Source organism: Mandrillus leucophaeus, unplaced genomic scaffold (genome assembly GCF_000951045.1).
Source record: "Mandrillus leucophaeus isolate KB7577 unplaced genomic scaffold, Mleu.le_1.0 Scaffold897, whole genome shotgun sequence".
Classification (NCBI taxonomy): domain Eukaryota; kingdom Metazoa; phylum Chordata; class Mammalia; order Primates; family Cercopithecidae; genus Mandrillus; species Mandrillus leucophaeus.
Window position 1 is genome coordinate 604,260 of NW_012109774.1, and position 24,907 is coordinate 629,166.

General features: G+C 34.3%; 1 protein-coding gene across 3 annotated transcripts in view; it reads left to right on the plus strand.

Moving 5' to 3' along the window:
- KLHL1 (kelch-like family member 1) overlaps nucleotides 1-24,907 on the plus strand; it is a 478,878-nt gene that overhangs the window by 389,243 nt on the left and 64,728 nt on the right. For all 3 annotated transcript variants that reach the window (XM_011969523.1, XM_011969520.1, XM_011969521.1), the window contains one exon: nucleotides 21,215-21,377. In XM_011969523.1, the coding sequence (XP_011824913.1) occupies nucleotides 21,215-21,377 (163 nt within the window). The remainder of the gene's footprint in view (nucleotides 1-21,214; nucleotides 21,378-24,907) is intronic.

A 24,907-nucleotide genomic window follows, 5' to 3' on the forward strand; every position in this document is an offset into this window, starting at 1 on the left:
TAAAAAGTTAGCCAGGTGTGGTGGTGCATGCCTGTGATCCCAGCTACTCAGGAGGCTGAGGCAGGAGAATTGCTTGAACCTGCGAGGCCGAGGTTGCAGTGAGCCAAGATTGCGCCCTTGCACTCCAGCCTGGGCAACACGAATGAAATTCCATCTCAAGATAAATAAATACATAAATAAATAATTATTAAATCGTCTAACCTTGTAGTTTAGTTACTATCCTGCCAAAAAGATGAAAATAATTCTGGATAAGGTGTTTACAAAAGGTAGTTTCTCAGCTAAGGCTCTCAATCCCTGGTTTCTTTGTTCAGTTATCCATATTGAGTATAGGTAGAGAGAGTGCTTTCTTTGTCTCATGCCTTAATAGGCTTAGCACTGAATGTAGTAGTTTTAGCTAAAAATCAGAAGCTAAGTTAAAAAGTCTGATTATTGAACTAAATTGGTATTCAAAATACCCTTTTTAACAGACTACAAAAGGTTTAGAAACCTTTTGTAAAAGAAGAGGTTTAAAGAAAACCTCCATTCATAAGGGTGTCTGTTTGCCTATGTACACTGGAAGAGAGGAGGGTTTGAGTCACTAGAAACTCTTACTATTGTTTTAAGTTTGATAACAACTAATGACAGTTTGTTAAGTTTACCTAACCAGTCTTACCTTTGTTTCAGGTGCTTCACCTGGCAATATTTTTTTAACTGGGTCTTTACTTATGGTCTTTCTCCTTGGTTTGTGCAAATGACGATACAATATTTAGGCATGAAGTCTCATCTCTGAGTTTTTGAAATATAAATTTTTTTATTTCACCCTAAAAGTCATCCCTTTAGAAATGTGAATTTAAGGTTGCCTACCTAACAATTGAGTAGAGTAATGAAGCAGGTAACTAGAAGATGGATAGTTTTCTTTTCCACATTCAGACTATCTGTAAGCTGGCCAATAAAAAATCTTAATGAAAGTGATAAGATCTACTTTGTCTCTGTCTATATGTCTTTATGTTATGTGTATGTAATATTTCTATGTGATCTAAGATAAGGTTTAGTAAATAAAGCTAACTGTAAAATTGGTAAAACAAAATAGAAATGTCTCCAAATTACCATTATTAAATGTAATTTACACATTTTTGCCTGTGCCTTCTGGTTAGACAGATTTATATGTTCTCTGCTACATGTTCTTAGGTTATAAGACTATTGGTTATATAATATTTTTGATACCTGCTTGAGTCGTTTATGTGCTAATGCTGTCAAAGATGACTGCTGGCCACCCCCAAAGCCTGGTACACATCTTACTGTGAGCTTATGCCTTTAGTTCTGAGTCTCTAGATTCTTAGGTCTGGACAGGTGGCCATGGTGAGGCTTGGGAAAATGTACTCTGTGCCTTGGTCAACAGCTACAAGGCAGGGTGAATCTTAATATAGACCCATCTTCCTTGGCCCAGATTTGCCTCCTTGCTGGGAGGTGTTCCCTTTCCTGACTTCTACACCAGGTATGTAAATTCTGGACATAGACAAGCTCTGTCCTTACTTTCCATCCATGGCTACCATGTAGGTACTTGGGACCTAGAACACCTGGGGGAAACATTACGGAGGGTACCTGTGTCATAGTTTCAAGCTTATTTTCAGCAATTTAAATTATTTAAGTCATGTTATATTTAGTTAATAGATAATCATAAATGAGTATTTTCTAGGTAAATAAAAATACTGAAACATTAATTATTAAACATAATTTAGGTTTATTATACACTCAGTCATCTTATTTTTATATGGTATGGAAAGCTAAATATATTTAGATTTGTCAATAAACAAAAAAATTGAGGAAATAGCTTTCTAAAAAAATTACGAGATGGCTCTTTTCTATGAACATTCTTTTAAAACAGTTCAGAATCACTTCCTAAATTTTTCACTGGAAACTAGGTTTACTAACAGTGAGAATTATACTTAATGTATGTAATTAAAACTACTAGATATGACAATCCTATATATAGACTTTATAAAGAAAGATGTGGTTTTAGTGAAAAAGTTTATTTAAAAAGGCATGAAAATGTGATTTTTATGTAAGAAAAAGTCATTTTGTGTAGTTTAGAGGTTATTTAAATATTGTATCAAAATGAAGGAAAAAATGGTACACATAAAACAAAAGGGATCTAAAAAGTTGAGGACAACAGAAAAAAAATAAGAGCTTATAAAAGGTTTATGGAAATCTTATCTTGTGTAGTCAAAAGCTGACCAAGATTAAATGAATTGTTTTATAGGATTATTAAAATTAGCTTTTGTATTAATAATACACTAATATAAAAGTAAAAAATTGGTTTATCCTTTGAACAAGAATTTAAAGTATCATTAATAAGAGACAGTAAAAGATTTTTGTTCACCTTTTGAATAAACTCCAAAAAAAAAGAAGAGAGAGAAGAGATGGATTGTTTCATGCTGTCTCAGATCTCTTGATAGTTTTTGATGGGTTGAAAAACTAAATATCTCCATCAAAAAATAAAGGTTTTTACTTTTTAAAAACCTTTTATTACCACTTTAGCTAAAAGAATGATAATTATTGCATTTATTACCACTTTAGCTAAAAGAATGATAATTATTGCAATGACCTGTGTTTAGTTTTTTTTGTTTGTTTTTTTGAGATGGAGTTTCGCTCTTGTTGCTCAGGCTGCCATGCAGTGGCGTGATCTCAGCTCTCTGCAACCTCTGCCTCCCAAGTTCAGGCTATTCTCCTGCTTCAGACTCCTGAGTAGCTGGGATTACAGGCACCTGCCACCATACCCAACTAATTTTTTGCATTTTTAGTAGAGATGAGGTTTCACCAGGGGTTTTGGCCAAGCTGGTCTTAAACTCCTGACCTCAGGTGATCCTCTGGCCTGGGCCTTCCAAAGTGCTGGGATTACAGGTGTGAGCCACCGCCAGGCCGACTTGTGATCTTATTTTTATTAACTGCTTTAAATCTTTAACCTATTTGACAGCCTTCCCCAAATCAAATTTCAAATTCTAAAGTTAAGTCTTCTTGACTTCAAACTAACTTTGTTTGGGTTGCTCCAGAGGGCCACTGAAGCATCCAAAATAGAAATGATAAACACTCATATTTGACATATTAAGTTATATGGAGACTATTGTCAAATAATATACTTAACCTTTAAGTTATATTTTTATGGCTATATTATTAATATATGTTCCAAAGTTTTACAAGATTCGTAAAATTTGAATGTCTTGATATATGTTATCAATCAAAATTTTGATTATTATGTTAAATTATTTTGGCCACAGAAATGATGAAATTGTCTTGTTAATTGCATCTTTAACAATGACCATATTTGGTCTTGTTCATATTCTTATGCATTTTCTGTAAGTTCCTTACAAGCAAGTAAAATCCTAAAGTTTTGTGTCTTCAAGGAGGTTCATGAAAATGATAAAAAAGGATCCTGATAATTATTCTTGAATGTAAGTTCCTAAAAGATTTAGGCTCATATCACTTGGACTGGGTAAAAATTCTCAGAATTCCAATGAAGAGACTGACTGGTTTATAAAAAATACCAACCAAAGTAGGACAATAATTAATTGAATATCAAGAAAATATTTTGCCAGATACTTTGCTTAATAACTGGAATTTTTTGTATGTTTGTTTCTGTTTAATTACAAAAAACGTTGATGATATTTGCAAAGGATAACTTTAGTGACACTTTTGTCTTTGCTAAATGTTCCTAGCTAGTGCAGGACAAAGGGGGATTTATTAACTATTTACATGTGGATTTTCTTTGAATTATTTTCATGGTTCTCTGATATTTAATACATTTAGTTATAATTGTTTTTGTCAATAAGGATTTATACACACTGCTGGAGAGCACCACAGAGACCATATCATGGAATCCTCAGCTAACACTCTTGTTGAATCATCCCAGATAGTTTGATTCTTAATTTACTTAATTTACCATGTTAATTTAGCATGTTGAATCTTAAGTTTTCTATTTTGCTAATTTTTCACATTTTTTTCTACTAAAATATTTCTGAATTTAGTGATTATTACTTTGGTGTTTATATATACAGCAAGTTTTAAAAGCTCAATCTAAACAATTTAATTGTAAGAGTCTGGTTAATAATGAAAAAGTAATTTCTGCAAATTACTACTTTTGGAGGGCAAAGTTTTTTGTTAATGATGACCATAAAGAATTTAAAGAGAGAATCAAGAAAATATTGATCAGAAATTCATTTTAGTCACAAAATATAATATGAAAATATATAGAAGTCTTCAAGCGCATTCCATTTGAAACCCAATATTTTGCACTAATATTTTCTCTTTCTGTGTCAGGTATGGCTACATAAATTATCAATAGGCACCACAGAGTTATCCAACTTCAACATATGTAGATATTATGGTCTTGGAGTAAGGGTGTGACAAAGACTGTTAACAACTGCCTCATTTGGTGAAAGATGCTTCCGGGGAAGGGTGGGGGTCAACTTGCGTATGTGGCTCAGGTTCTTTCTGAAGTGAAGGGATGGAAATCATCCAGATGTGAAGCAAGGGGGATACATTGAGGCAAACTAAATAAATTCCACTAACAGCCCAATGGCAAGGAAAAACAGTGAGGCCCCTGGGACAAAATACTCCCAGGGAACAAAATTAACACAACAAGAATCAAAGAGATTAAGAAATTTTCACAAAATCCCACAGCTAGTAAGTGATTAGGCTGAATGCAAACAGTCAGCTTTCAAAACCTATGATTTTTCCACTACCCACCTGTTATATTTTATTTACTATAAATGCAGAGTAACTTCCCCAATATTATCTAATTTAGTAATTATTGAAATACAATAAAAGTGTAAGCAATGGACTGTACATCTGAGTGAGGCAAGATAATCTTGTTGAATGACTTTTTAATGTTAAATGCATTATGGAATTAACTTTTCTCTGCAGTGCTTTTTTAAGAAAAATACTTTTGAGATGAATTCAAATATAAAGATGTATTAGTTACATTAAAATAGTATCTCTACTAATTCAGGTCTATCATATTTGAATTATGTAACAAATATAAAGTAGAAGCTTTTATAATGTTACTGCATAAGTAATACTTTAGTACCATGTGTTTACAAATTGTCCAGTGTTCCTGTATGTTATTTCACTTTTGAATTGCTATCATAAAATACCAGAGGTTGGGTAATCTATAAAGAAAAGAGGCTTAATTGGCTCATGGTTCTGCAGGCTGTACAGGAAGCATGATGCTGGCATTCACAAACCTTTTAGTGAAGCCTCAGGAAGCTCTTGTCACGTAATACACCAGCTTCCTCTTTTCCTTCATCCCAAAGCAGAAGCTGGTGTATCACCTGGCAAGAGTGGGATCGAGAGAGAAATGAGAGATGCCACACTATTTTAAACAAATATATTTCTTGTGAACTCAAGGAGCTAGAACTCACTCATAACCAAGAGGATGGCACTAAGCCCATGAGGGATCCACCCCCATGACCCAATCACTTCCCACCAGGCCCCACCTCCAGCAATAGGAATTACATTTCAACATGAGGTTTGGAGGACACAAACATCCAAATCATTTCAGTCTGTAACATCTCATAATAAGGATTCAAATAAGCAAAGTATTGCAGGGTCATAGATACAGGAAGAGGAAAATCTTACTGAAACAATAGAAAATCTTACAGAAAACTTCCCATTTGAGTTAGATCTGAAAGAACAGTGGAATTGCATCAGATGAGCTGAGGTCCAGAGTGTTAAAATTCAGGGAACATTCAGGTAATCGCAAAATACACCAAATGATAAAGGATTTAGAAATGTAACAAAAATAAGACTAGAACAATGGTGTAAGGCCAGGTTTAAAAAAAGTCATTGTGCAACAATAGAGAGAATGTAAAACATGGTATGAGCAGGAAGGTGCCTGATGTCATTTGTATTAGGATGATTTTTTTTTTTCTGGTGGCAATATGAAGAATGAATTGGGGTTAGGAGAGTCTATTAGGTGCTACGGAGAGTGCATAGTGTAAAACACGGGCCCTGTTCTTACAGAGCTTACAATCCAGTTGGGAAAGTAAAATATTAAACTTTGGAAATATGTAATAATAACAATTATCATATGACACAAACTTTGTGCATTTATTTGCCAAAATTTATTGAACTTCAAATATTTGGTAGGTGTTATGGTAAGTTCGGATATTTGTATATACAAAAATGATATGTCCTTGTCCCTTATTAAATTGTAAACAAATGAGGAAAGAAGTATAACTGCATTTCATGTGTTTTGGACTTTACATTTTTAACATTCCTGAATAGCATCAATATGTGATAATATATTTTTGAGAATAATTACTACAACTCTCAGAAGAGTTGGTTGTCCTGAAAATAATATTGTGTCTCATTAATTTTATTAATAATCCTATCCTCTCTTAAAGGGTAACTCTTACTGAAGAACATTCAGAATATTACTTTTTGGCTGGGTGCAATGGCTCACACCTGTAATCCTAGCATTTTGGGAGACTGAGGCAGGAGGATTGCTTGAGCCCAGGAGTTCGAGACCAGCCTGGGCAAATAGGGACACCCCCATCTCTACTAAAGCACACAAAAAATTAGCCAGGCATGGTGGTACATGCCTCTAGTCCCAGCTACCTGGGAGGTTGAGGTGGGAAGATGATCTGAGCCTGGGAGTTCAAGGATGCAGTGAACTGTGATAGCACCATTTTACTCTAGCCTGGGTGACAAAGCCAGACTCTTATCTCGATTTTTTTTTCAATTATTTCTATGCCATTATGGAAAATGAACGTGGAATGTCAAGATGCTAATATTGGTATACACAGAACCCTGCTATAATCCAGTAGAGAATAATCTTCAAGTAGGACAATTGCCTAGACAGTAACCTTACACCTACTGAATTTTTTATGTTTTTGCCAATGATTGAATAGAATAGCTTAAACTCAATTTCTGTTGTGGAAAAATTTAACACATATTCTCATTTGATTTATCTGTCATATTGAAAAATAAAATGGGCCGGGCGCGGTGGTTCACGCCTGTAATGCCAGCACTTTAGAAGGCCGAGGCGGGCGAATCATGAGGAGATCGAGACCATCCTTGCTAGCACGGTGAAACCCAGTCTCTATATATATAGCCAGGCATGTTGGCAGGCACCTGTAGTCCCTAGCCACTAGGGAAGTTGAGGCAGGAGATTGGCGTGAACCCGGGAGGCGGAGCTTGCAGTGAGCCGAGATCACACCACTGCACTCCAGCCTGGGCAACAAAGCGAGACTCCATCTCAAAAAAAAAATGATAATAATAATAAAAATAAATAAATAAATAATAAAAATAAAATCTAGATCTGACCCTACTATCTTTACACTTTGTTTCCCATCTGTATTATTTCATCACAGTGATTCCATTTCCACTTTGTCATCTTCATTCATTCATTTAAACAGAACAGTCCTGTTTTTGTTTGTAACAACATCACTTGTCTCCTCACATATTCCCTCCGATGACCCTAAAGTTTGGAGCCAGGTCAAACGAATGAAAGTTCAGTTCTTTTTTTTTTTTTTTTTTTTTAATTTTTTTTTATTTTTTTACTATACTTTAAGTTCTAGGGTACATGTGGATAACCTGCAGGTTTGTTACATATGTATACCTGTGCCATGTTGGCGTGCTGCACCCATCAACTCGTCAGCACCCATCAACTTGTCATTTACATCAGGTATAACTCCCAGTGCAATCCTTCCCCCCTCCCCCCTCCCCGTGATAGGCCCCGGTGTGTAATGTTCCCCTTCCCGAGTCCAAGTGATCTCATTGTTCAGTTTCCACCAATGAGTGAGAACATGCGGTGTTTGGTTTTCTGTTCTTGCGATAGTTTGCTGAGAATGGTGGTTTCCAGCTGCATCCATGTCCCTACAAAGGACACAAACTCATCCTTTTTTATGGCTGCATAGTATTCCATGGTGTATATGTGCCACATTTTCTTAATCCAGTCTGTCACTGATGGACATTTGGGTTGATTCCAAGTCTTTGCTATCGTGAATAGTGCCACAATAAACATACATGTGCATGTGTCTTTATAGCAGCATGATTTATAATCCATAAAAACCCTGGAAGAAAACCTAGGTAATACCATTCAGGACATAGGCATGGGCAAGGACTTCATGTCTAAAACACCAAAAGCAATGGCAACAAAAGCCAAAATTGACAAATGGGATCTCATTAAACTAAAGAGCTTCTGCACAGCAAAAGAAACTCCATCAGAGTGAACAGGCAACCTATAGAATGGGAGAAAATTTTTGCCATCTACTCATCTGACAAAGGGCTAATATCCAGAACCTACAAAGAACTCAAACAAATTTACAAGAAAAAAGCAAACAACCCCATCGAAAAGTGGGCAAAAGATATGAACGGACAGTTCTCAAAAGAAGACATTCATATAGCCAACAGACACATGAAAAAATGCTCATCATCACTGGCCATAAGAGAAATGCAAATCAAAACCACAATGAGTTATCATCTCACACCAGTTAGAATGGCAATCATTAAAAAGTCAGGAAACAACAGATGCTGGAGAGGATGTGGAGAAATAGGAACACTTTTACACTGTTGGTGGGATTGTAAACTAGTTCAACCATTATGGAAAACAGTATGGCGAGTCCTCAAGGATCTAGAACTAGATGTACCATATGACCCAGCCATCCCATTACTGGGAAAGTTCAGTTCTAATGATACCATTCTCTTGTGAAAATTCCTGACTCGATTCCTGAGTCTCACATAAAATCTTTACTTCATTTGGTTATCAAAGCCTCTATATCCTAGCACTAAACATATTTCTTTCAGCCTTTTCTACAGCCTTTTTCTTTTAACAGCTATGAAGGTTTGGGTTCACTGAGCAGAAAAGTCCCTGAGATTTATTAGAGTAAACACTCCTGAAAGGCGGAGAGGAAGTGAGCAGAAGAAAATGGGGAGAAACTTTAGAACTAACTCCTATGAAGGCAAAATGGGAGGAATGAGGATTGGGTAAGAAGAATCTCAGACTGCAACATACTTCCAAGAAAAGTTCAGCCTGTTCAGGAAGACCCATGTCTTAAAAGAATGGGCCTGCATTAGTAATTCCACCATGCATAGTCACTCTCCAGAAATGGTTAATAAAAGACGTGGCTTTGGTGCAAAGGCAGCAGTGAATGCAGAAAGGCTGTATTCAGTTATGATGAGCACATTTAAACGGTTGCTACAACAGCCAGTTATGAAGTACCTGTTTGTTTATAGCCACATATAGCCTGAGTTATATTTCTGTGTTCTGCTCAAGTGATTCCTTTCACTTAAAATGGCTTGCATCTATGGTTGTCAAAATTCTACATAACCTTTAAACCCCCAGGTCAATGACCTCATCTTCTGAGATATCTCCCATTGGAGCTTGTAAGCCCTACAGCACTTATCAATGTCACCTCAACAGTGATTTCTGTTTTAAAAGAAAACAACACTTAGCTACATGGAAAGCTGACATTTAGAACTAGAACACCAAAGTTGCAAACAATTGTTATTTGTTTTATTTTCATGTTATAACATTCCACTTTAAAACAATATCTATGAACCACATGAAATCATCCTTGAGATTTTCATGAGACATATTATTTATTAAAATATTTATTAAAATATTTTTTACAGGATAATATTTGTAGAAGATTCTGGTACAATATTTTTAATTGCTTAGATAAATCAAATACAGATCGAGTCCTCAGAAATAGAGGCAACGGGGTGCATTAGCAATAGTTAAATCTTTAACTGATTCCTTCAATAGTCTCTTCCCATATCTCTACAGTGATACTATAGACTGAAGTTTGATTAGCAGATGTAGGTTCTTGATACATTGCTATGATATTCTTCAACATATTGAATACTGATACAATGTTAAAGATGTGACAAGCACTTTTCTAAGTGCTTTGTATACATTGCTTCATTAAACAAATCCTTGTAACAACCCTATGGGTTAGATACCATAGCTACTCCATTGTGCAGATAAGAAACTGAGGCACAAGAAGCTAAATAATGATTCCAAGGTCATATTGCCAGGTTGTAATAACAAGCTGTGTTGATGGATAGATGAGGGAAGAATGTAAGCAAAGAAATTCATAAATATGTCCTCTTCATTTGCAAATATTTCCTGAGTCCTTCATTTTTCCTTAGATCAACTTGCATCACATCAGGACAAGCAAGACACTATCACCTCTCACATATATTATTTGGCATGGTCACATCTATTCTCATTTTTCCACACCATAGCCAGTGTGACATTTTTTTGAAAAATACATGCAGATACATCATGTCCCTGTTTAAAACATATTAGTAACTTCACATTACTCTTAGGATAAAAAAAATCATATTGGGATAGGAGACCCCACATTGTATAGTCTTTTAATGATTTAGCCTTATTGTACATTATTTGGCCTCTTCCTCAACTCTCCAGTTTTCTTGCCACACCGGCCTTTTTTCAGCTCCTCAGAAATACTCTAATTCTTCTTACCACAACACCAATGTTTCTTCTGCCAAGAATTCCTCATCCCCACATAAATCTTAATCTTCCCCCAGATATTAGCTCAGTCATCACTTTTCACCTTGAACAAGAACCGTTCCTTCCATCACATGGACAGATAGTAAGGTAGCACCTATTTGTGCCCTTCAGCAAGTCCTGTCTTTCCCCTTCACATTCACATGTACATTCTGTGAGGGTATGAACTTACAGAAGGTAGATCATAAGTATTGGAAATATGGATTGATGAAGAATGAATCCATGAAATACAAGTTGCATAACAATGAAATTGAAAGTTAGCGAACTGCTAAACTTACATGACAGCCTTGATTTCATACACCTACACATAACACATGCCCACATGCTCCCGACACAGGTACACACACACACAAATACACACACACACACGACATAAATGAAAGATATTAGAAGCTTGTAAGATAGGCACATTATTGGCTGGGGACAGTCTGCAATGATACTAGTACTGTCAACATGTTTCACTGTGGCAGTTATTATCAATTGCGAATGTACATAAAAATCATCTCAGGGAACTTTTAAACAATTAAATTAGAATCCCCATATTCCAGATGTATTTTTTCAAAGGTTCCCGGGTGATTTCAATGTGCAACCACGATGGATAATCGCTACTGTCAGCCAAAGAAATAATGAAATAAATTATATATAAATGCTGTAAATTATACTTTATTCTACGGTTCAAGCAAAAAAGAAATCTTAATGCTACATAATTTAGTAGAATTATGTGAAAACTATCTATACAAAACACTACATTGTATTAGGCCCATGATCAGCATTTTAAAATAGTATATGAGTCAATCTGTTAATATTTCCATAGTACTTACACAGATATAAAAATTTTTATAGAATACTTGTATATATTGTATATTATATGCTTATATATTTTGGGGATAATTTTCATAAAACTATGCATATATATACACACACACATGCATATATATACACACACATACATGTATATTTGATGTCTAACTGGAAAAAATTTATAATTTATATAAAATGTGTATTTTACTTATTCATTTCTTCTTTCCTTAATATGCAAGTTATTTTGTTTAATTCCTTGCACAGAAAAACACTAAAGTGTTCAATTTTATGAACTAGTACTTAATTATTTCTTGTTTCTGAAGTAAAACTATTTGAGAGCATTGGAATTCAGTCACCCTAATCACTGATTATACATATTTACTGGGTGATACTTTATACCTGATGAGGATTTTTACAAATAATTTTGAAAGGAAGATTTAAAATAAGTTATACCTGGAAGGTCATATATATATTATGAAGCCGCTGATGATTTAGATATATTTTGTGACTAATATGATGAATAATAATTTAGTAATTTAACATAATGATGAAATCAAAATAAATTTAAATACATTATTATTAATTTAAAATAAATATATTCTACCTAGAAAAAAGGAAATACATTTTACAGGCTAATGCTTTTCAAATTAAGATACAATTAATGGCTAACAGGCAAACAGTAAAGCAATATTAAAAATTAGCTTTTCGTTGTTATTATTTTGCATTATTAAAACCCTTTTTTATTAAAACAGTTTATAGCTTAGAATAGATTTAGCAATATTCTGAATGGATAATATTAACAAGTGTAAAGAAAAATAACAATTTCTTTTTCAGGAGAACAAATTAATTGGGTGAATTGTTACAGAAATAACAATTAGTTTCAGAGAAATTATGAATGGCTACCTTTTGCTAAAACTTGACAGCATTATGGGGAATGATCTGTATAGACAGATTATCTTCCTCAATTCATTCTCCATATTCAAAGGCCAACATCTTCATCGGATATAGTTATGTGTTCTATAACCCATATGGGAAGTTATTTGATTTTAACTTGTGCCATGTTACATGAAAATTGTTTATTTCAATAAACTATCTTAAAAATATATATAGAAAAATTCTGGTAAATATTTTGCTGCAGAATTCTCAAGGGGAATATATGCAAGAAGCTACAGTCCAAAAATTATAAGTAATCATATGTACTGGAAAAGGTACATTTTTGCAACATAGAACATCTAAAAGATATTTTAAAAATTATCAGAAGTCATCATGTAATTATTAAGCTTGAGTTGTATTAAAAGTAACTTTAGATGTTTCTCTTCTTTCTATTAGATAATTATTTTTAGAACGCAGTTTTAATATTGATACTGAACATAACACAGAAAAATATTTTTAAACTCATAACCTTGCTGCGTCTGTAAAGATATTTTTAGTAACCATTAGGAAGTAGTTGAATATATCATTTTGATTTTGAAATTATTCTAGTCCAACTATTCACCCTCCTTAATGAGCCCATTCTGCAAGGAAATCATCACAGCTGCAAGGAATATGAGAATCACATAATAAGGCACCTAGAGTTTGAAAATATTGTGGCAAGAATATATTCCTTTAGAAGTGGAAGCATAAAGTATGAATATTTTCCAGGAAAACAGGGATACTTTCAAAACACAGATATTTAAAATAAACAATCCTGGGAACATGTTACTTTCTAAACAATTTAATTTAATTATAGTTAGAGATGTTTGAGAGAGGAATTTAAGTTTTGAGAGTAATGACATATTTCACACTTGCTCTATCATTCTGCTTGCAATTCTTAATTTCTTAGGTTCAGTGACCACCCCTAAGACAGACCATCCTGACCATTTGATTTATATAACAACTAAAATGTACTAAAACTTTATCATTTGCCAAGCACTGTTATATGCATTTTCTATTTAATCTTCACACAAATGCTATGAGTTATATACTCTTTAAGGATGAGGATACTAGGACTCAAAACATTTAAATATCTTTCTCTGATGTCATACTGGTGGTGATATGGTTTGGCTCTGTGTCCCCACCCAAATCTCATCTTGAATTGTACTCCTATAATTCCCATGTGCTGTGGGAGGGACCCGGGGGAGATAATTTGAATCATGGGGGCGATTTCCCCCATGTTGTTCTCATGGTAGTGAATAAGTCTCACGAAATCCAATGGTTTTATCAGAGGTTTCTGCTTTTGAGTTTTCCTCATTTTCTCTTGCTGCCACCATGTAAGAAGTGCCTTTCACCTCCCGCCATGATTCTGAGGCCTCCCCAGCCATGTGCAACTGTAAGTCAGATTAAACCTCTTTTTCTTCCCAGTATCAGGTATGTCTTTATCAGCAGCATGAAAACGGACTAATACAAGTGGTAATAATGGATTGGGATTAGGGCCCAAGAAGGTAGACTCCTAAACTAGAATTCATTGGCATTTTTCTCTGTCCCCACCTCTGATAGTCTCACAGGCAATAACTTGGTTAATTAAAGGATAGTAATATATAAAATCCTTCAGTATTTGTATGTTTATTGTCTATATTCTCCTCTAGAATATAGGCTGTATTGCATCTCCAGTAGAGAGATGGTAAACTTTCTAGTATTTAAAGCAAAGGATAGATACCTGTGTTGAAAGATTAATGGATAATGTAAATGTTCCTTTGCTTATTATATTAAATATTCACTAGTCTTTGCATTTAGTGTATTTTGCTGTGTATAGTAATATATTTTTAATTACAAAATATTTCATATTTCTGTGAAAGCTAGATTACAATATTTTCACTAAGGATAGTTAAATTTATCTTCATAATTGTGTTCCTAAGTTTCAATTCATCAGCAATATAGAAGAGTTCTCAATTCCTAATGTTCTTAGCAACATTTGATATTGTCATGTTTTAAACTTTTTTGGTTGGCTAAAACTTTCTCCTAAAGATTTTTTATTTTAGTTTACTGGTTATTCTACTTACTAACTCTATGGAACATTTTTATATGCTTATAGGATCTTTATATATTGCCTTTCATGAATTTCCATTTTATATTGTCCCTGAGGCTTGAGTATGAAGACAGCAATATCAATTACAATGGTTTGCAAAAATTGAGTGACCGCAATGAATCAGATTCTGTTCTAAGTGTTTTACATATTAATTATTATTATCTTCATCATAACACCATGAGATAATTATTCTAGTTGTCCCCAGTTTAAAGTAAATAAATTACAATATAGAAAGAAATAGAAACCTGCCTATATAAATGGTAGCTGTAGAGGAAACTCTTACTGACATATAAACAAAAACTAAAACATTAATGACAATCAATATAGTTGATTATATTACATTATTAAATGTTGACATTAAAAATAAAGTTAAAAGCTAACTCACAAATTTAACTTCTGGCTTTGATGGAGTATCTTCTATCTGAGTAAGCTTCCTAATATGTATAACTGTAAAAGCTAAATAAAACACACAAATCAAATTCTTGAAGTCATCAGAGAGAAACTAAGCAAGCCTGGACTTGAGAACAGGATGTGAAAGGGGTGAGAAGAGTACAAAGGTTGACTCAACATTTGTTTCTACTTTCTCCATGCATTTCTGGAGAAATTTATTTATTTCTTCCTTCTTCAGTCAAAAAGTCAAACTGAAATCTGGCATCTAGGGCTAGCTACAGTCTCTGAATGACAGAGGCATCAATTAGAATTTAGCCATTTTATGAAGGCTCACACAATGTGTCAAGATCCTGGAAAGAAAGGAAGGAAATCACTAGGTAGAAAAGTCCTAGACATCTATCGGTTTTTCATATGCTTCAGAATACCTTTTTTCCTTGATATTATTAGCAAATCTTGGTTATGCAATGTGGTCTCTCATTTGTGGGAGCCTTATGTGATAATCTTACTACCTCTTTGACAAACTGAATTATATGTGTTCTCTCAACAATAAGGTGACACATGAGGAAAAGGAAAAAAATGAAATATCTTACTCATAGAACAATAAGAGCAACAAAAATGTTGGAGAAAGAAAATGAGAAAAAAGTTGATGAAAGAAGAAAATATTAAAATTGTATCTAATAAAATCAATTATTACATTGAGTATAAATACATTAAATAACCAAAGTCAAAGATTAGCAGATTGGAACCGAAAGAACCTTAGTGTAGCTGATTAATTAGATGAATTAGAATTTATCTAATTCTTAGTGTTGTTGATTATTAAATTAATTAATGTAATTAATTAGTACATTAATTAATTACACTAAACTTTAGAGCAATACGCATTACTGGAAAAAAGGAAATATTTGACAACTTAAAACAATCAATTCAGCAAGAAGAATTTTAAATGTCAAATATATGTCATTGAAATAAATGTCATTGAATATAATGTCATTGAAATAAAGCAAAATAGAGAACTACGATGTATAGTAAGTATATTGAAAGAAATACAACTGGCATTATTCTGGAATGACATAATTGTTTATATAGAAAATACAAAAAATATGTGGATTATTGCAACAATTATTTATAAATATTTCACAAGGCTACTGGATATAGTCAATACATAAAAACCTATTTTCTTTTTATTTATTGATGGAACAAATAAAAAATTAAAAAAATGCCAATTGCAATAGCATAAGTAAATCAAATGCAAAGTGATCATTTCAGTAATAGATATAAAATGTTATAATAAAAGTTTCAAACAAACATTACTCAGGAAGTTAAAATCTTAATAAATTGAAGTTATATACCACGTTCTGATTAGAAGACACAATGTTGTAAAGATATTAATTATCTAAAAAATGTTATATATTCAATACTATCTCAATCAAGATTTTATCAGTATTTTGGGGGAAAATTGGGAAAATTGTAAAAACAATTCATATGGAATACCAAAGGGATATTAATTTTTATATTTATAATATTTTAAAATTTAGAACAACCATTTTTCATGTTCTGTTTGAGAAATATTTGTCTTCCTCAAAAGACACTGCTATGCTTATCTATTTTAGTTATGCTTGTCCATTATATTCTGAAAAGATTATTGTTTTAATTTTTATATTTAATTCTATGATCCATCTAGATTGACTTTTGTGTATTGGCCATGGTCCATTTTTATATTTTTGTATATCAATTCCACCAATGTTAAATTTTATTATTAATTTTATTTTTAAAATTAACAAAGAATTTATATCCATAATATTTAAAATTGATTACAAGAACTGCTACAAATTGATAAGATGATGTAATTAATGAGATATCCAATTAAAAATGAAGAGGTTTTTAACAGGCTTTCACAGAAAGGGATATTCAAGTGGCTAAAAATCACATGAAAAAATGCCTAGTTTTATCAGTCATCAGCTTGGTGCAAACTAACAGAATGATGAGATACAATTACTCACTCATCAGAATGACTAAAATTAAAATGTTTCACGGTGACAAGTTAGAGAGGTTATCAGAAAACGGGGTTCCTCTCCTTTACTGAGGGAAATAAAAATCGGTTACAAAAAAAAAAGCTAGAAAACTTTTTGATACATTGACTCAATTTCAATGTAAGTATATTCTATGACCCAGACATTTTACATCTAGGTAAAGTGAATTCATATGTGCATCAAAAAACTGTACATTACAGCTTTATTTTTAAAATATTAGAACTGGAAACCATGCAAATTTTCATCAACAATAGCATGGAGCTATAAAAGTGTCATAACTATACAGTGTAATAATATATGTAATTTAAAAATGTTACTATCTCACCTAATTTCTGAATAAAAATGTCACAGATACAACTTTAAAGGAATTTTTTTTAAAAATTATATTAATTTATAAGTTCAAATCAGGAAAAACTTCTTATATGAGGAATTAATTCAAATATTATTGTTACCTTTTGGGAGGTATACTGACTGGGAAGTTGCATGAGAGGTTTTGGAGTGGAAGTGATAGTCGGTAGGTATACAGTGACATTCTTGTAATAAAATACCATCAAACTGAACACTTACAAAGTTTTCATTATATATACAAGGTAATTTAATATATATTTATATATTATATATTAATGTAATATACATATATATTATACATTAATGTAATATACATATATATATTATACTTTCGGTGAAGCATTTTTATAAGGCCAAGTAACCTCCAGCAATTAAGAAAAACAAGGTACATATGGATGATATTTGTAGGATATATAACTTAGTAGTAACCAGAATGGATTAAACCATGTGCAGAACCTATTTTTAAATCCTATATAAATATGCACTTGGTCAGAAATATGAAAGCCAATGATTAGCCCATCCTCCTAGAAACTTTCTCCACTCTTACTTTCCAAATACCAAAACCTTCTGATTTTCCTCTCACCTGTCTGGCCATTTCTTCTCTATCTTTTTTGTTTTATCTTCATGTAACCAATACTAGAGCTAGTTAAAGCTAGATTATGATCTCTGTTACATTCTCTCTTCATACTATCTTCTTAACTGATTATATCTAGGATTATGATTTTAAAAGCCATATAACAGTTGATAACTCCAAAATTTTTACATATACCTCTAACACTGTCTTGAACTGTAGGCATGTATATTTAACTGACTATTTATTTGCCCCATTTAAATGTGTAATAGTCCCTTTAAACATGATATATCCAAAATGGAGTTCTCAAATGTTCCCCAAAAATAATTTTCAAATTTTTCTACCCTTTAAACTTCTCAATTGTTTAACCAATTTATGTATCTCTAATTTAATCTTTCTTCTGTTTGTTGTTGTTGTTTTTGTTTTTGTTTTTTTCTGAGACAAAGTCTCACTCTGTTGCCCAGGCTGAAGTGTAGTGGAGCAATCTTGGTTCAGCTAATTTTTGTATTTTTAGTAGAGATGAGGTTTCACCTTGTTGGCCAGGCTGGTCTTGAACTCCTGACCTCAAGTGATTTGAGCACTTCTGCCTCCTAAAGTGTAGGGATTACTGGCGTGAGCCACCATGTCTGGCCCTGATTTGTCCTTTCCATTCATACACCCCTATGCATTCTGTTAATAAATTTGAACAGCAATACTCCCAGAATATATTTCAAATATTTTCACTTTTCTCTGTTTAAACTGAAACCTGTTAATTCAATCTACTACCTTCTACTTTTTGAATTTCTGAAATTTTCTTCTAATCATCTCCTGACTGCCACCTAACCTAACCTGACTCCAATCAATTTGCTATAAAACATCCAGAATAAATTTGTCATAGCAGTCACATCCCTATTATGAAACATGTCGGTGATTTTCCATTGCTCTTACAACACAATTTAAATTTATTAACTTTATTAAATTGTCCTAGTGATCTGGTCCTTTCAGATAGATATCATATTCTCCAGAAAAGCATAAATCAATCAAAATATTTTCTACCCAATCTAAGGCACACAACCTATCCTAAAGTCTACTCTGTATCTAATTGGTGCTCAGTAAAAAGTTGATTTCAGCATCTCTTTGACAACTTCACTGATGTTTTCACTTTAATCTCCATGTAGTTAATTATTGTTGATATGTGTATCTACCTATAACTATCTAAAAGGCCTATGAGATATATCATCTCCTTTTGAAATAACCTCAACCTTCACATTTATGCATCGTTTCTAATCCCCATTTCCTACCTAATGAAAGAATAAGATTTGAAGTTTGTGCTTTTTAATTTTAACTATGCCTGCACTCAAAACACGATCCCTCTATATGCAAAGGATTGTGTAAAATAACATCCCTAAGTTGAATGTGTGTTGTAGAACATTTTTAATGTTATTAAATTATACTTGTATAATTGTGTAATATGTGTGAAGCATGCTTACTTATTGGGAATAATGCACTTATTCCATTTTAGTTGATTCATTGACTGCTATAGGAGCTTGCTGTGGGCAGATACTTTGTCTGCCTAATTCATCACTGCGTCCTCAGTGCCAATAATAATTCCTGACATATAAAAGTCATTCAATGAATAATAGTTAAATGAATGAATAAATAAATGAGTTGTCATTTTATTTTTACATCAGTTTTGGGAGACAGTTCTTCATGGGTCTCTCATATTTCTGCACATCTTTAAAGTCAAGTTATTGAGTGCCCTTTGATCCGTAATATATTTAAAAGGAGGTTGTTTTAACAGAAAGACTAGGAACAGAGAGATATTTCCTGTCTCTAAAATAAAATGCAGTCATGCTTAAAAGCATAAAGATAATATCTCCTTCCAGAGCAATGGGTTTGCGTGTTTATTGGCCATTATAAATTATAGTTCTTTTCCATAATACAATCTACTGCATGTACAGGTTTCAATTAACCCTTTTCAAAGCAAAAATTGTATGAGGCAATTGTAAACAGGCAAGACGTATTTTATTGAAGGCTTGCAATAAGGAAGAGAGGACAAAACTGACTGAACTACACTCTTCTAGAATAAAGGTGGTAGAGTTTTTGGGAACTAGGTTGGGTAGGTGGATCATACCATAGGTAATCTGTGTTTGCTAATTGGCCTTACTCAAAGGAACAGTCAACTTTCTTCTATCTTTATTTCAAAAGGTAGTTTTATAGCTTGTGGCAAGGTACCAACTGAAGTTAGGCTCCTATACTTTCAGGAGTCTGGGAGATAGAATACCTTAACGACTACATTTCAAAGGAACAGCAGCTCCCAAGTCCTTGAGAAAGACAGTCCTGGGTTGTGAAACTGGCAAGGGGTTTTATCAAAGGTTTACATCTAAAAGAAGCAGAGAAATAATTTACAGTTATAAGTTTTCTAAAGTAAATGCTCTAAGGAAAATGAAGCCAGGGCCTAGACACAGAAAGAAACTGTCTAAAGTTTGATCAAGAGAAGGGAAACATTAAGGCCATGTTGATTACCTTCTTTGGATCACCCTATGGGAATTGGGGCTTGGGGAACCAGCAGCAGAAACAAAAATTGTTGATACTCTGACTATTGCTGTTGCTATGAGTAATAAACTGTATTTCTTCTTTGATCCAGGAGTCATGTCTTAATCAATATGCATAAATTTGTGGCAGTCTAATTTGTCAGCTTGGTAGTAGGGTAAAAATCACAGATGCTTCAGACTTCTTTATAATCAGCCTCAAATTGTGCCCTTTTAGGAAATATTCATCAGAATTTCTCAACAGCTAAAGAGAGCACATCAATCAATATTAACATGATATTTAAATAGTTAGCAACTGTTGAGCATTTAAGAAAATTTATTTATGAAGATATGAGTTTACTAGAAAAGCAATGAGTACAAGTTGTATGTATCTTCCCATGGATGGCTCTCTATTAATTGTATTTGTTTTGATTGCTTGTATTTAGTAATTTTAGCTAATAATATGAAAGATGTCATATTTTCTAAGCTTTATATAAGTTTTTTTTAACTTAATTTTGGGAAGCCAAAGCACAGAGAATACTATTCTGAAATTCAAACTGGAAATATTACATTGCTTTAAGGTAACATTGTTGTAAGTAACAAAGTATTTTAAATAGCAGTGTAAAAATGTTCTTTAAAAGTAGAGGCCCAAGACATCTTACCTTTGATTTTTAGTATCCATTTCTCCATATGGTCATAAACATAGGAATTAGTATTATTTTATAAAGCATCTAGGTCATAACACTTATTTTTGGCTCCTAATTTTGTTTTCACTTTAATGGAATGATTCAATTAATGGTAGGTAGTTTCTATGAGATTACAATAGTTCTTTAACAACTGAAGTCTATACTGAATGAATTCATAGTTTTGTACTGTTGCTTTAATTTTTAAAATCTCATTGTGAAATAAATCTATTCAAATTTTATTTTATTTTTTAAGTTTATGGTATTAGGGACACATAACAGGAGATCTACCCACTTAACAGATTTTTAAATGTTCAATATGATATTAACTATAGTCATAACAGTCTTTTATGTAATGTTTTAGGTGTAACAGTACTTGAAGGCCCTATTTATGCTGTGGGAGGCCATGATGGCTGGAGCTATCTGAATACAGTGGAAAGGTGGGATCCACAGAGTCAACAATGGACATTTGTAGCTAGTATGTCAATTGCTCGGAGCACAGTTGGTGTAGCAGCATTGAATGGCAAGTAAGTACATTTTTTTCTCATTTTTTAATCTTGGAAAAAAAGTTGTTGCATAAATATTATTTGAAAAATAAGTTTTAATAAGCTGATAAAAATTGTTTTAAAACATTTTAAGCTGTTGATATTTTTAAATTGACAAATAAAGACTGGTGCTCTTGCTATAGACAACGGAATCCAAAATTTATTCACATTAATTGATTATTAAAGAAGTATCAAATATATTTCATGGGAACGTTGATATCATTTTTGGAAAACTATTTGAGTAGCCTTCAAAAAACTACTCAAATCTGATATTCAATATATCTTTCTTTGCATAATTACATTAGGTTACGTTTCAAGCATCTTCATTGCTATCCCTCTAAATCAAGAATTCTCAACCTCAACACTATTGACATTTGAGGCTAGATGAGTCTTTGTTGAAAGAAGTCTACCGTCCTGTGCATTTCAGAGTGTTTGGAAGTGTCTTGGGTTTCTACCCACTGGATGCCCCTCACCCACCACCTCAGTGTGACAAGCAAAAATATCTCCAAACATTGCCTAGTATTTCCTGGGAAGTGGCCAAATACAGCCCCTGTCTTCCCCATGAGAACCACAGATCTAAATAAAACTAGTGTCACCTCTTGCCTAGGCAACTGCAACAGCTTCTATTCTGATCTTTTTACTTCTTTTCTCTGCAGTCTTATTTATGAAAGCTTCCAGAAAAATCCTTTTACAAATGCAAACAATAAATCAGTCTTCTTCAAGGACTTGTCTTTTATGATCTTTGTTGATTTAAAGTCTATTTTCTCAGAAACTAGGATTGGAACCCTTGCATTTTTCTGTTTTCCATTTGCTTGATAAATTTTCCTCCATCCTTTTATTTTGTGTCTGTGTGAGTCTTTGCATGGGAGATAGGTCTCTTGAATACAGCACATCGATGGATCTTAACTCTTTATCCAGCTTGCCATTCTGTCTTTTAATTGGGGCATTTAGCCCATTTATATTTAAGGTTAATATTGTTATGTGTGAATTTGATCCTGACATCATAATGCCATCTGGTTAATTTGCAGATTGTCTATGTAGTAGCTTCATAGTATCACAGGTATGTATAGTTAAGTGTGTTTTTGTAGTGGCTTATAACAGTTTGTCCTTTTCCTATTTAGTGCTTCCTTTAGGAGCTCTTGCAAAGCAGGCTTGATGGTGACAAATGCCCTCAGCATTAGCTTCTCTGAAGAATATTTTATTTCTCCTTCACTTATGAAGCTTAGTTTGGCCAGCTATGAAATTCTAGGTCAGAATGTCTTTTCTTTAAGACTGTTGAATACTGGCCCCCAATCTCTTCTGGCTTATAGGGTTTCTGCTAAGAGGTCTGCTATTAGTCTGATGGGCTTCCCTTTATAGGTGACCTGGCCTTTCTCTCTGGCTGTCCTTTGCATTTTTTCATTAATTTTGACCTTGGAAAGTCTGAAGATTCTGTGTCTAGAGTTTGGTCTTCTTGTGGAATATCTTACTGGGGTTCTCTGGATTTCCTGAATTTGGATTTTGGCCTGTCTTGGTAGGTTGGAAAAGTTCTCCTGGACGATATCCTGAAGTGTGTTTTCCAGCTTGGTTCTGTTCTCTCCATCTCTTTCAGGTAACCCTACCAGATGTAGGTTTGGTCTTTAAACATAATCTCATAGTTCTTGGAGGTTTTGTTCATTCCTTTTTATTCTTTCTTCTCTAATCTTATCTGTCGGCCTTATTTCAGCAAGATAGTCTTCAAATTCTGATATTCTTTCTTCTGCTTGGTTTATTCATCTGTTGATATTTGTGTTTGCATTGTAAAGTTCTGTTGTGATTTTCAGCTTCATCAGGTAATTTATTTTCTTCTCTAAATTGGTTATTCTGGTTAACAGCTCCTGTAGTGTTTTATTATGGTTCTTAGTTTCCTTGCAATGAGTTGGGGCATAATCCTTTAGCTCAGTGAAGGGTATTGTTACCCATTTTCTGAAGCCTACTTCTGTCAATTCATCCACTTCAGCCTCAGCCCAGTTCTGTGCACTTGCTGGAGACATGTTGCTATCATTTGAAGCAGCAGCACTCTGGCTTTTTGAGTTTTCAGCATTTTTGTGTTGATTCTTTCTCATCTTCATTAGTTTATCCACCTTTGATCTTTGAGGCTGTTGTCCATTGGATGGGGTTTTTATGGGGTCTTTTTCATTGATGTTGTTGTTGCTGTTGCTTTCTGTCTGTTTTTCTTTTAGCGGTCAGGCCCCCTTTCCATAGGAATGCTGCAGTTTGGTGGTAGTTCACTCCAGACGCTATTTGCCTGGGTCCCTCCCACACCTGGAGATACCACCATTGCAGATGGCAGACCAGCAAAGATGGCAGCTTGCTCATTCCTCATGGAGCTCTGTCCCAGAGGGACACCAACCTGATGCCAGTCTGAATACTCCTGTATGAAGTGTCTGGAGACTTCTGTTTGGAGGTCTCACCCAGTCAGGAGGATCAGGATGAAAGATCCACTTAAATAAGCAGTCTGACAGCAGCTTGGTGGGGCAGGTATGCTGTGCTGGGGAAAATCCCCCTCGTCTGGGCTGCCCTGACTCTCCAGAGCCAGCAGGCAGAAAAGACTAAGACTGCTGAGGCATGATACTGTAGCTGCCCCTCCTCCTATGGGCTCCCTCCTCTCAGGGATATCAGAGTTCTCTTCATAAATCCCTGGCTGAGGATGCTGAAATTCCCATGGGGAGGCCCCCTCTAGTGAGAAGGAGTGGATCAGGGTACTACTTAAATAAGCAGTCTGGCCACGAACTCTCCCAGTCACTGTGTTCCCCTGTGAGAAATTGCTCCCAGTCCAGACCACCCAGTCTTGCTGGCACCAACAGCAAAAGGAAACAGTTGACTGGAGCACAATGATAGCAGCAGTCCCTCCCTCTTTGGGAACTCATCTTCTTAGGCAGTCTCTAGCCTGCTCTACTAGCTGGCAGAGATTCCAAGTCAGTAGGTTTTAGACTGTGAGTTTCTGTGGGAATGAGGCCACTTGGCTCCCTGGCTTCAGCCTCCTTCACACGGGAGCAGACAGATCTCCTGCCTCATGGGAGTTTCAGAGAAAATACTCCTGTATCCCAGTGCCAGCTCCAGTGGCTGTCCACTCAAGCAGCCACCATGAGTCTGCACAGCTTTGTACTTGTGACAGAAGGCCCTGGTGGTGTGGGCTTACAAGGGGACCTCCTGATCTGGGGATCGCAAGGAGAATGCAAGGATCTGTGGGAAAAGCATGGTTTTCATGGAGGGATAGCACAATCCCTCACCACCTTCTTTGACTAGGAGAGGAAGCTCCCAGTGCCCTTCCTGTACAGCTCCAGGTGGGCCCTTGCTCCACCCTGCTTTTCCTCACTCTCTGTGGGTTGCACCAACCACCTAGTCAGTCCTAATAAGAGAAACTTGGTACCTCAATTAAGGATGTAGAATTCACTTGCCACTTTTATCTTCTCTCTAGCAGCTGAGAGTAGAGCCATTTCTATTTGGCCATCTTGGCTACTCCCTACTACTGTATTATTCTTATGCCTTTG